The sequence below is a fragment of the Myotis lucifugus genome, unplaced genomic scaffold (genome assembly GCF_000147115.1).
Source record: "Myotis lucifugus unplaced genomic scaffold, Myoluc2.0 scaffold_100, whole genome shotgun sequence".
NCBI lineage: Eukaryota > Metazoa > Chordata > Mammalia > Chiroptera > Vespertilionidae > Myotis > Myotis lucifugus.
Window position 1 is genome coordinate 4,205,674 of NW_005871148.1, and position 12,613 is coordinate 4,218,286.

At 48.4% G+C, this 12,613-nt stretch overlaps 1 protein-coding gene across 9 annotated transcripts in view; it reads left to right on the top strand.

Annotated features, from left to right (window-relative positions):
• The window catches only part of PECAM1 (platelet and endothelial cell adhesion molecule 1), a 51,457-nt gene extending 41,190 nt beyond the window's left edge, over window positions 1-10,267 (top strand). For 6 of the 9 annotated variants that reach the window (XM_023756999.1, XM_014458923.2, XM_014458919.2 and 3 more), the window contains 2 exons: window positions 4,379-4,401; window positions 9,203-10,267. Coding sequence is in view for 4 of the 9 variants with exons in the window: in XM_014458920.2 (XP_014314406.1) it covers window positions 4,379-4,401; window positions 9,203-9,232 (53 nt within the window). In the remaining 5 variants the exon portion in view is untranslated. The remainder of the gene's footprint in view (window positions 1-4,378; window positions 4,402-9,202) is intronic. The other 3 variants (XM_006092448.3, XM_014458922.2, XM_014458925.2) reach the window with 1 other exon arrangement.
• The last annotated feature ends 2,346 nt before the right edge of the window (window positions 10,268-12,613 follow it).

A 12,613-nucleotide genomic window follows, 5' to 3' on the forward strand; every position in this document is an offset into this window, starting at 1 on the left:
ACAAGTCCTTGGGTGATGATTAAAAAGCACGGTAATAATAAAATAAATGAAATGGGGAGGAGGGGGACATCTCTTCCCAACTCCCATGTCTCCCACTGAGTCATGGCCATGGCCATGCACGTCTGCTATTCTGTCTACTCAGAGCCTCCCATATGTTGACATATAGTTAATCTGACATCTTGTCCCAGCAATTACTTTTAGTCTATGGCAAGGAAACCTCTTGGTCTTTGATCTTCTCCCCTTTCCAATTGTAAGATGATAGAAGCATCGAACAGACCATCCAACCTCAGAGGGAAGGCAGGGTAGGCGTGGTGGTGAGAGATCAACCAAAGGACTTGTATGCATGCATATAAGTATAACCCATGGACACAGACAGAGGGGTAAGGGCATGTGTGTGGGGGGGCGGGTGCGGGGACGGGGAGGGTGTGGAAATGACCAGGGAGAGATCAATGGGGGGAAAAGGAGACATAGGTAATACTTTAAATAATAAAGAATTAAATTAAAGGAAAAAAAAGATGATTTGTTGCCACATGTTAGGGAAGGAAGGAGAGGGGTGCCCAGAACTAGAAAAACCACATCAGAAAGAAACCAAATTGAGAGCTTTGGTGTCTCTGTAATCTTCTGTTTCTTAGGGAAATGGAGAAAATGCTGATAATGCCTCATGGTTTAGATCTGCAAGCTTAGCACTTGAGATTTCCCGAAGTTCTTGTTCCCTTTCCACTTATTTGCAAATCTGAGTCAGCAGTAGCCGCTCTAGTTATGGCTGATGATTAGGCTGAAGCAGTGATGATTGGTCTGAAGAGGTGAGCGGTTAGAGAAAGTAGTCGAGGTTACAGTGTGGTGCCTCTCTCCTAACACGTAAGCAGACCCGATCTACTCCCGTCCCGTGGCTGAGGACTTCCTGCAGGGTAATTGGTTACTCCCCTGAGCTCTGTGAGTTAGATAGCGGTGTCTTCCCGGGGCTTGTTCCTAGCTCTGGTGCTCTGGGTTGCAGGGTGACCTGGAGTCAACCCCTACCTCATACCCACCACTTCTCTGTCACCGACTTCCTCCTCTCTGTCTGGTCCTGGCTAAGCCAAGGAACGATTTCATTTTCTTTCTCTCTCCTTATTCTCCTAGAGAAATGATGGCTGTGTAGGGAGCCTCTCTGTAAATGCATGGCGGTCCATGGCTCTCAGCAGCTCCCTCAGCCTGGCTGAGCCACGATTGTGTGAGCTGTAATTTCTGGCCAGGAAAGTTTACCTCTGATTCGGCACATTTTAATGGGCTCCAGCTAATTCTGAAAATACTTTATAAAGTGGCTCGCAGGTCATCCAAAGCAAAACCCATTAGCCTATGTCTACACTGGATTTTGAAACAGAAGGGTAAAGTGGTTTATTACAATTAGCAACACGGTCAAGTTCTTCCCTGTGAAAGAACTCCAGTCTGAGTGAGACTTCCAGCGCTTCGAGCAGTGGTTCTCAGTGTAGGGGACATGTGGCCGTGTCTGGAGACATTTTTGGTTGCCATAACCTGGGGGGAGGGGGATGCTACAGCCTGTAGTGAGTGGAGGCCAGGATGCTGCTGGACACCTCCCAGGGCACAGGACAAGTCCCAAATCAAAGACTGCTCCAGACCAGGATGCCCAGAGTGCCAATGTTAAGAAACCCCAGCTCAGAGGAATTCACCTCCCGCGATCTTCCAATAGCAGAGCTGGTTTTCCTCTCTAGGTGCCCTGTGCCCACCTTGGGAGGTGTCTTGGGCATGTCCCCCTGACAACTCCAGGCCCTGGGAAAAGATGCCCAGTCCCGCTCCAGACACTAACCTAAGCCTTTTGGGTCAGACAGAGCCCGCCTGCCCGCCTGAGTATCTGCTCACTCAGCCTCCACCTTCTGCTTCCCTTTGCCTGGGATTCAGACTAACAGATGTTTCTTAAGGGGGAGAAACCCAGTAAACCAGGAGTAGCTGGTCATTCAGAAAATAGAACAGAGGGCCTCTGTGCCATGTCCCCTCTGGGAGAGCGAGAGGAGCACGAGGATCAGTCCCCACCCACCGCTGCGAGGCCCAGAGTAGCCCAGGCTTGGACTTCGAGAGGGTAAAAACATACTCTGTGTGTGTGTGTGTGTGTGTGTGTGGCGGGGGGGGGGGGGGGGGGGGGGGGAAATTGCCCTCCAAATTTTCTTTTTTTGTGGGTTCCTTTCTTATCAAAAAGAAAACCACAGAAACTTGTGTACAGAAACTTGGTGTATATCAGCAGACTCAAATGTTAGCATTTTGTGCTCAGATTGCTTTAGGAAACACGGACTGAGGCTTTCTCCCTAGTTTGTCTCATTCCAGAGCCTTTGGGGCTTTGGGGGAGCAGGAAGCATGGGGTCCTTTGGATCCTCCCAGGTCAGATTTGGGGTGGGGGTGGGGTGCTGCCTGCCTCACTCAATGTGTGGAAGTTTACACAATGGCTCAGCTTCGAGGTCGGGCTGATTCATCCATTTGGCCATTGCCGCCTGCCTCTGTCCCGGCCAGGACAGAAGGGGCCCCTTAGGAACTGCTGGCCCTGTTCCTTCTGGAGGGGACACACAATGGAGCTGTGATAAGACAGGCTCGAGGGGGAAGTGGAGTTGTGGAAACAGGATATTTCTAAATTAGAGAAAGAAACAGAAAGGTTGTAACAGGTGGGCCCCAAGACTTAGGAGGGACCAGGTTTGAGCTTGGGCGGCTGGTAGAAACTGCGGCCCCATGGAGAGCTTCCACCAGGAAGACTGGGGGCTTGAGGAGGGGTCATGGCCTTCCTGCCTTCACCCCACAGCCATCAAGAATGGCAACCAACCCCAATTATAATCTACATCTCCTCTCGGGGCCTTCCTCAGATAACAAGAAGTCCCTGTGGCTTCTCCGTCTTTATGTCTATGTCTACAGTCTCTAGGAATCAGCCCCAACATGTGGGTCACTGACCATTCACAAACTCTGCTATTAGTCAGGGCCTGGTCTTGCCCAATGGGGCAAATCATACCCCTTTCTTACCTCTTGCAGTGAAAACTAACTCTAACTAATGCAGTCAGGGACAATTCTGCCTCCCGTTCTCATTGATTTTTCTTTTAACGTATTTTTAAAATTGATTTCAGAGAGAGGAAGGGTGAGGGAGAGAGAAACATCAATGATGAGAATCATTGATCAGCTGCCTTCTGAATGCCCCAGACTGGGGATCGAGCCCGCGACCCGGGTGTGTGCTCTGACTGGGAATCGAACCGTGACCTCCTGGTTCATAAGTCAATGCTCAACCACTGAGCACACTGGCCAGTCTCATTGGCTTTTCTTATCCCTACTCTCTTCTTCCTGACATTTGGCCAGGGCCATTTTCATCACTGAAGCCTGGCAGGGCCAGCTAGTCCCAGCATGCACTCTGGCAAGAAGACAGTGTCGTCTCTGGACAGTTGAAACGAGTCTCCTCAGGGACAGGGAGTCCTGCCCTTCAGACCAGCACTTGGGCCACACATGCCAAGAGTGTCAGCAATGTTTATACTTTCTGCTCCATTGATTCCACTCCCGGGAATGGACAGGCTAGTAAGGCATATGAAAATAGCTTTATTCCCAAAGAAGATACTGGCAGCAATATTTAAAATAGGAAAAACTTGGAAAGAACCTAAATTATTAAAGTAAGGAACTGGATAAGTAAATAAACATCCATCAAATGATTATTATGCAGCTGCTAATGATAATGTTTAAGAAGGTACCAGAAAATGTTTACAAAATCATGCAATGTGAAAAAGATAGGCTATAAAATGGCAGGTTCTGTATAATTATAACTCCAAAAGAAGCCTACTGGTAGCAGAAAAGATGAAAAATGTCAATAGGGTTCGAAGAGTAGAACTGGAGATACTTTTATCTGTTACTTTTCTATGGTTTTCAGCTTTGTTCCTAAAATAATAGGTGATACTAATTTTTTAAAAAACTGTTTAAAATGTCAAGTGAGTCCTGGCCAGTGTGGCTCAGTTGTTGAGCTTGAGCGTTGTCCCATGCAATGAGGGGTTGCTGGTTTGGTTCCCAATCAGGACACATGCGTGAGTTGCCAGATCAATCACCAGTAAGGGGCATGCAGGAGGCAGCCAATTAATGTTTCTCTCTCCCTCTCTCTGAAATCAACACAAACATATATATGTCATTTAAATGTCAAATAAGCTGGCCAGGGGCGTTCTATGCTTGTCACACAGAGCTACAGGGCCCAGGGGAAGCTGTCTGGGCAAAAGAGCCATAAACCTGGGAACCCAGTAAGCTTGTGGGTCTGGCATCTTCTGCATCATCTCCCCCTTTCCCTTCTGGGATCAGCCCCTGAGATGTTGGGGTGGGAGGACCCAAACACGCTCTCTTTGCATTGCTCACTTCCCTGTTACCCTTTGTTTTACAGATTTCATGGAAAACAGATATTCTGTAAGTACACCTTTTATATGCATCATTTAAAAAAAAAATAGTCCATTGAACAGTGAAATATTTCCAGACTCACCCAGATTCTGCATTCCCACTGATTATACCCATGTACTGGCCTCGTCTGTTTCAGACCAGGAGCCCTGGGCCCATGGATTTTGGGTCATTAGACCAGCCAGCTTTGCTGGGCCAGTTGTGATGTCAAATATTCTCTCCCACTGTTTGCATCATTGCATCTCAGCCCAGCACTTGGGCCACACATGCCAAGAGTGTCACATATGAAGGGAGACCCTGGAAACCCCCTCCCAGAGAACTGGGAATCTAAGGCACTTAGCTCCAAACAAGCCACGTTCATATTTCCTGCTAGTCCAGGGTCCAGGCTTGGGAAGAAGGCTTGCAGAAGTCCAAGTTCAAATGTTGCAAAGACCCATCTCCCCCTGTCTTCCTACTCCCAGCCTTTTTATGAGCCACGCAGCAGTGCAGGAGTGAAGGGCAGCTTGCATCTTCAGAGATGAAGAATTTGCCCCACTAACCTGTTTCTTTAAGGTCTGGGAAGAACTTGCAGCAAGACTGCTGGTAGCCCTTCCAATGGGCCCCCTGGCTTCCTTTCTTTGCCTGAGTCTTCCTTCTTATAAAACAGAGAAGTCATTATGCCTTTGACAGACAGGAAGCGCTGACATCCTTATTGTGGAGGAAAGCTATCAGTTTAAAGACAAAAGGAATGGATGAATGTCTTTCTCTAACCTAACCCCCCCCCCCCCCAGACTTCTGAGATCAGAGACTTTAAAAATATATATTTTATTGATTTCAGAGAGGAAGGGAGAGGGACAGAGAGAGATAGAAACATCAATGATGAGAGGGAATCATTGATCGGCTGCCTCCTGCACACCCCCCACCGGGGATTGAACCCACAACCCGGGCATGTGCCCTGACCGTGACCTCATGGTTCATAGGTCAACACTCAACCAGTGAGCCAGCGGCCGGGCTGAAATCAGAGACTATTACATGGGAAGGGCAGGGAGCCCAGTTGATAGGTGAGAAAACCCAGACCCAAATTGGCAAAACAGCTTGCCCAGGGTTACCCAGCTAGTTCATAGCTGAGCCAGGACTGGAATTTAAGTGTCCAGGCTCCCTCCTCCCCCAGCCAGTCCATGACACAAGACTCCCTCCAAAAAGTGATGTCACTGTCCCAGCCATCATGGCCTGGAAAGAGTGGAAGGTGAGACCGTTGTTCCATGGGCAGTGTGGGACCCAGATAAGGAGACGCTGCAGTAAACATGGCTGTGTCCACCCAAGGCAGGTCTGCTGGACCTGCAGGACCGACTTATTTACTTTGTCTTCAATCCAAATGGTCTCTCTGGACAGAGGCTCCAAGGTCCAGGACAGACAGAACTTTCCCTTTCCCCAGAAGCTGGCCCGTGAGCCCAGAAATCTGCTCCCAGGATGCTCCTGCTCTCCAAAATACTCAAGTCTTTTGGTGGGAGAGCAGGGGTTCCCAGCCGTTGGAAGGAATTTTGAATCTTTAAGTGAAAGCATTTTGTTTATAAGAGAAGCAGGTATAGTTTCCCTAATAATCAGCTGGTGGGTGAGGGTCAAGAGAAAATTAATTGAATTGCCCAGCAGGGAAATGGGAGGGGATTTCCTTCCTGAAATCAAACCTGGCAATCATTCCCAGTTGTTTAATGGCCGGTGCTTCTGAAAACATATTGGAGGAAATATCTTAACAATGAGATAGCCACTCAGCCAAATACCAATTTAGTATTGTTTGACTTACTTCAATGGCACACTCTGACTTCATTTTCCTCTGCCATTTTTGCCTTGTTTATAAATTGTATTTGTGGCGGAGGGAGGCAGACAGATAACGTGGAAGAGAACACCCAGTCCTTAAGCGAAAGGGGGGGATCTGGGCCTGCGTGGGCCTGGGGATCTTGGAAAGAACCTTGCCTTCTTACTGAAGAAAGGCAACTCCCATTTACAACTCACCTCCTCCCTCCTGGGAGCCAGCGGGCAGCGAGGCTGCAGTGGGCATTGCCCAGGAGTTGGGATCAGGAGACTGGAGTGTGAGATCCAGTTCTCCGGACATCTTTTGGGTGACCCTGTCTTCCTCAAGCTTCCTGGTCTGTAAAATGGAGATGATGACAACAACACAAACAATAATTACCTATTAGGAGTTTCTTCAGGGTTAAATGAGAAACATGTGCAAGGTACCATGCAAACTATCATTTAAAAGCTAGTTTATGATCTATTTTGAAGTTCTTTTCATCAAACGCTGTGGCTGTTTGGGTGTGGATGTGGGAACTTCACCTGGCCTTGAGATGCCCATCACAGAGGGGAACAAGGCGCCTGCTTACCCAAGGCACAGGATTCAACCAAAGCCAGGCTTTGACGTAGGATCAGAGACCCCCATTAAAACTGGACTTTTTTTTCTTATTAGCCACTTATCAGCCATGTCACTGTGGGCAGATTTCTCAGGGCCTCAGTTTCCCCATCTGTAAGTTGTAAGTTTTAATGCCCCCTCCCCCGGTTGTTGCAGAATTAAATGAGCACCTAGCAGACCTGGTTTATTGGAAATGCTCATAAGGGGCACAGTCTAGAACAGCCGTGGGCAAACTACGGCCCGAGGGCCTGATCCGGCCGTTTGAAATGAATAAAACTAAAAAAAAAAAAAAAAGACCGTACCCTTTTATGTAAGGATGTTTACTTTGAATTTCTATTAGTTCACACAAACACTCCATCCATGCTTTTGTTCCCGCCCTCCGGTCCAGTTTAAGAACCCATTGTGGCCCTCGAGTCAAAAAGTTTGCCCACCCCTGGTCTAGAAGCAGGAAGTAGAGATCCCCTCGGGGTGTTCGAAGCAAAATGACCTTTGGCCAGAAAGCAGGGCGATTTCGTCTCTGTCCGTGCGTGGCTGACGGCTGGTTCTGATTTAAGCACAGGCCTTAGATGTGAGCGTGTTCACCTTTACTTCAAAATCCCCAGGCACAGCTGACTGTGGCCCAGCCCTTCCTGTCTGTGGGGCTGGTCTGACAGCAGCTGCCCAAGTGCTGGTTTCCCTCGGAGGAGAGCAGAGGTGACTGGGGAGGGACTTGGTCTGGGCCCTGCAAAAAGGCTGGACCAGGGTCACCCTCCGGTGGAGGAGGAAATGGGGCGGGGGTAGCTGCCAAGGCTGGCGGGCCTCCAGCCCCCTGGGCCAGCACAGCTCTCTTGGCCCTCCCGCCAGGGTCTCTCCTGGCAGAGGAGGAGGCAGAGCCTTGGGCTTCCGGCTGAAGCCCCTCAGACCTTCATCCTGCTCCACCTCTGAACTCCTACCGTTTGTTAGGACCTCTTCCACCTTCTAGTTCACAGCAGGGTTCTTTGTCAAGGATTCCAGGATATAAAATTAGGGGTGGGGTGGGGGGAGCGTGTCAGGTTCTTGCATCCTCAGCATAGAGAACTGCCTGGGTAAGATGTGGGTCTAGTCACTGATGGGGGTGGGGGTGGGAGGTGACATAAATACCATATGAAGCAGTTAGAGAACACTACAAGAAGGCCTATGGAATCCCTTTTTTATTGTTATAAAACATACACAACATAAAATTTACCATTTTAACCATTAAATATTTTTATTGATTGATTGATTTTAGAGTGAGAGAAAAAATGGAAAGAGAAAGAGAGAGAGAGAGAGAGAGAGAGAGAGAGAGAAACATTGATTTGTTGTTCCGCTCACTTATGCTTTCATTGGTTGATTCTTGTATGTGCCCTGACCGGGATCAAGCCTGCAGCCTTGGTGTATCGGGACAACGCTCTAACCAACTGAGCTTCCTGGCCCATTTTAACCATTTTTAAGTGTACAGTTTAGTGACGTGAAGTACACTCACATTGTTGTGCAATCATCACCACCATCCACCCACAGGACTTTTTCATCATCCCAAACCAAAACTCTGTACCCCTTTAACAACACTCACCCCCTTGTCCCCCCAGCCCCTGGCAACCATTGTTCTACTCTGTCTCTCTAAATTTGAATACTCTGGGGACCTCATAGAGGTGGAATCATACAACATTTGTTCCTTTGTGTCTGCCTTAGTTCACTTAGCCTAGCATTTTCAAGGTGGATCCATGTTGAAATCTATCAGAATTTCATTCCTTTTTTTTTTTTTAAATATATTTTATTGATTTTTACAGAGAGGAAGGGAGAGGGATAGAGAGTTAGAAACATTGATGAGAGAGAAACATCAATCAGCTGCCTCCTGCACATCTCCTACTGGGGATTGTGCCTGCAACCCAGGTACATGCCCTTGACCGGAATCGAACTGGGACCTTTCAGTCCGTAAGCTGACGCTCTATCCACTGAGCCAAACCGGTTTTGGCTTCATTCCTTTTTAAGGCAGAATCATATAATTTGAAAACATTCAAGGTTGGTCATCAGTGTTCAGTCCTTCATTTTTTAAATTAAAACACAGACCTAGAGAAGGTCCATCTTATGTTAGAGGCAGGGCTAGAGCAAGAAGACAGGTCTCTCTTGACTTCACTAGTCTTCCTCTGTGGGTAAGTGTAGCACCCAGGGGACGTAGTGCTGGGCGCACAGTGGGTGCACAGTGGGTGCTGGAGGGAGTTGGTTGGTAGTCTGCTGTGCAACAGGCACCTGGGCAGTAGAGGCTGCAAGCCCTCCAGAGCAGGCATGGAGCGAGGGGGAAATGAGTGTGGGCGGTGCCGGTAGAAGACCGCCTTGCTTTGGAGTTCCTTTAAGAAGCGCTGTCTGCATTTCGGCATGCCAGTCTTCAGTCCTGAGGGGTGTGACCGTACCTTGTCTTGTGTCTTGTCACTACAGAGAACGGAAGGCTCCCTTGATGGCACTTAGGACTGCGAGAGCGGACACTCATCCCCGGGAGGACATCCACATTCTAAGAAGAGCAGACGATTCCCGATTCCAAGAGCTCTGTGCACTTATTTCTGAACCTGCCCTGCTCCCACTGAACAAAGCCATTCCTCAGGCCAAGCCACCAGTTCTTAAAGCCATCTTGCTGCCTTGATGTTGTGGGTAGAGAGATACAGCGGGGCTGGCTAATTTCCCACCCGGCCCACCTCCCTCCGAGTCGGAGCATCCTGGGGCGTGGAGAGCAGCAGAAGGAGGTTCAGAGTCAGCAGGCCATTGGAACATTTTGAAACTTGAATATTTTGTCTTGTACAGAGATAAAGAACTTTTCCAAGTACCTTCATACACGGAAAGCTGGTTTGTTTTTCTGGTTTGATTTATTTTCTATTTTATTTTTTGTAGTGGATCACTTCTAGCAAATGGCCTGGCTTAGGGGCTAGTGTTTCTCTCTTTGTCTTTGGTCCTTCGAAGGCCTGTAGTTCTGGGTAGTCCTTGCTCCTTGGACGTGCGTAGCACTGACCGGACAGCGGCACCCTGTCCCTCTGCAACCTTGCCCGACACAAATGGGAAAACCACGCTGCTTGGAAGCAACCCCATTGATATGTCAACCTGAAGACAAGGTTCGCCCCGGGCAGTGCACAAAACAGAAAACGAAGCTGGACAGCACAGATGTTCTTACGCTGTTTTTCTGTATTCTTTCTTTTCCTCTCCCACGCTGAAGGCTGAGCAACAGGAAGATGGTTGCCTACAGCAAATATTATTTTTAATAGAAGAATGAAATGCATATTTTTCTTACTAATTTTTTTTTATTTATTCCTTGCTAAAGAAATGGTCTCCTGAGGTCTTACGATGTTTCCGATGGTGTCTTGAGTGGGTGAGTGAGAGGCTGCAGCCCTCTCCAGTGGAATTTCACTAGCGAGCACACCAAACCGAGACCGCTCCCTCCAGCTGCCTCAGTGACACAGCTGCAGGCACTCTGGCGGGTGTTGTATTCAATAAACTTGATCTTTATTCTTCAAAGACCTGTGAAGTGTCATCTTCTGAGAGGCCGTATGCATAAAGGATATCTGTAGTGCTCAAGGACTCCGCAGGCCTGCTGAAGTCACAGAGAGAACCAAGCAGGTCCCGTCAGCAGAGGCCAAGGGCCGCTGTGCCTCCACTGAAGTCAGGGCCGGGGGGTAGCCAGTCTCAAACACTGAGTCATTAATATCCATTGGCTGGGGCTTCGGTGTTTGCTGCCCAACTGAAGGCTCCAAGGCCGTCCTTGGCAGACAGCGTTGACAGATCGAACAAAAACCAACAAAACCTCCCCAAACCCAGGATGCCCAGTTAAATTTGAATTTCAAATAAATGAATAATCGAGTATAAGTATGTCCCATGTAATGTTTGGTACGTATTTATACTATAAAAATATTCATTGACCTGAAATTTGCATTTAACTAGGATCCAATATTTTATCTGGCAACCCTACTGGTAAAGCACCCTCCCACCCCTTGGGATCCATGTTCCTCAGCGGCCTCAGACCTCACCACCCCCCAGGCCGGGTCCCGGTCAGAGCACCACCCCACTGGGCTGAAGGCAGAGGGAGATCTGAGTGAGTCCTGGCTCTGCTAGATTCCAGCTGCAGAAACTTGAACTTCAGATTCTTTATCTCTAAAATGAGATTAAACAAATGGTTCGTAACATTGACAGGGTTTAGATGCCTTTGAAAATACGATGAAAGCTGTAGAGGCACAAAGCTGTACCACACACAAAGTTGTGTCTCAAAAATGTTACACCATTTCCCAGTTTTCAGGGCCATGGACTCAGGTCGGAAGCAAAGGATTAGATGATTTCTAACAACCTGGCCAGAGCCCCCGGATCACTCCATCAGTCCGTTGCTGCTACCAGAGCAGCGCCACTGCTGTGGAAGCTGGGAAGACTCTCTTACTGCTTATGACTTATTTATGGAGCATAAGTGGGTTTTTAATCATTTACCCCCACTGTCTATGTCTCTAAGGAAACCACACACGCAGGGATCCTTCATAGCAGGTTTAAGGACTAAGGATTTCTCTAACCCAGGACCCTGGTTCACTGTCCCACCCGGATGGCGTAACGAAGCATCTTAGTAAGCTCATCACTGAACAAGTGTCCCGGCACCAGCTCCTTGAGAGGCCTTTTTTCTCCGCGGTTGAACGTGTTAGTTAGAGCGCCCCCTTGTGTGCTCACATTGTAACAAGTCATTACAAGGTTTGAAACGCTCCATAGCAACTGCATAGTGGAATTTTCTCCCTCCTCCGAGGAGCCCCAGGAGGTCAGCCACCCATTTCATGAGCCGACCCTGAGCGCCCCATCAGTGTTAACTGATTAACTGAGTTCTCACTCCTGGACAGAGACTCAAGATAGGCAATCGGACTCCGAGGTCAACAACATGCATTCATTGAAACTGATTTTTCTACCTCGGTGATTTTGCCTCCCTTTGTCCAGAGAGATTTTTAGTTGTCACACCGGAATGGGGTGCTGTTGGCACCTGGTGGGTAGGAGAGCCAGGGATGCTGCACTGCACAGGTCAGTCCCCGGTGACAAAAAAAATTACCAAGTCCAACACGCCAGTAGTGCCAAGGTTGAGAAACCCTGCACGAAACCAGCCAGTTAGTTACTCATTTATTTACTCAAGAAACTTTGTTGGGAAAATCTCCTGGGGCCTGGAGACGGAAGAAAGAGGCTGACAACCCCAGGAGTACATCAAGCTTATTAAGAGAACTTAGAGACAGAAGCCAGCGCCTTGGGCAGCAGCTAGACCAGTGGTTCTCAACCTTCTGGCCCTTTAAATACAGTTCCTCATGTTGTGACCCAACCATAAAATTATTTTCGTTCTACTTCACAACTGTAATGTTGCTACTGTTATGAATCGTCATGTAAATATCTGATATGCAGGATGGTCTTAGGCGACTCCTGTGAAAGGGTCGTTCGACCGCCAAAGGGGTCTCGACCCACAGGTTGAGAACCGCTGAGCTAGACAGTTCATCTCCACCCCCAACAAGGGATGGGGCTTGTTGTCAACAGCCAAGAGGTCCGAGCTAACACAGGTGGCTTAGAGCTACGTGGTTCAGCTCGTGCTTGTTAAACTCTAAAATCCAAGCAGTAAACAACGTAATGGGCCCACTTGTTGATGCAGGAAGATTCCCTTCAGGTGATAGGGGTGAACTGGTGGTCAGCTTGCTTCACGAGATGGCGTTGGTCACAGTAAGTACCGGGCAATCATTTTGCCTAACAAGTTTGTATCCATCATGCTCCGTTTTCTCCACGTTGTTGGTAAGAAGATTATAAAAATCAGGGGGCGCCTTCTCTCCTGGGACAAACCACACAGTAGATACAGACTAGCCG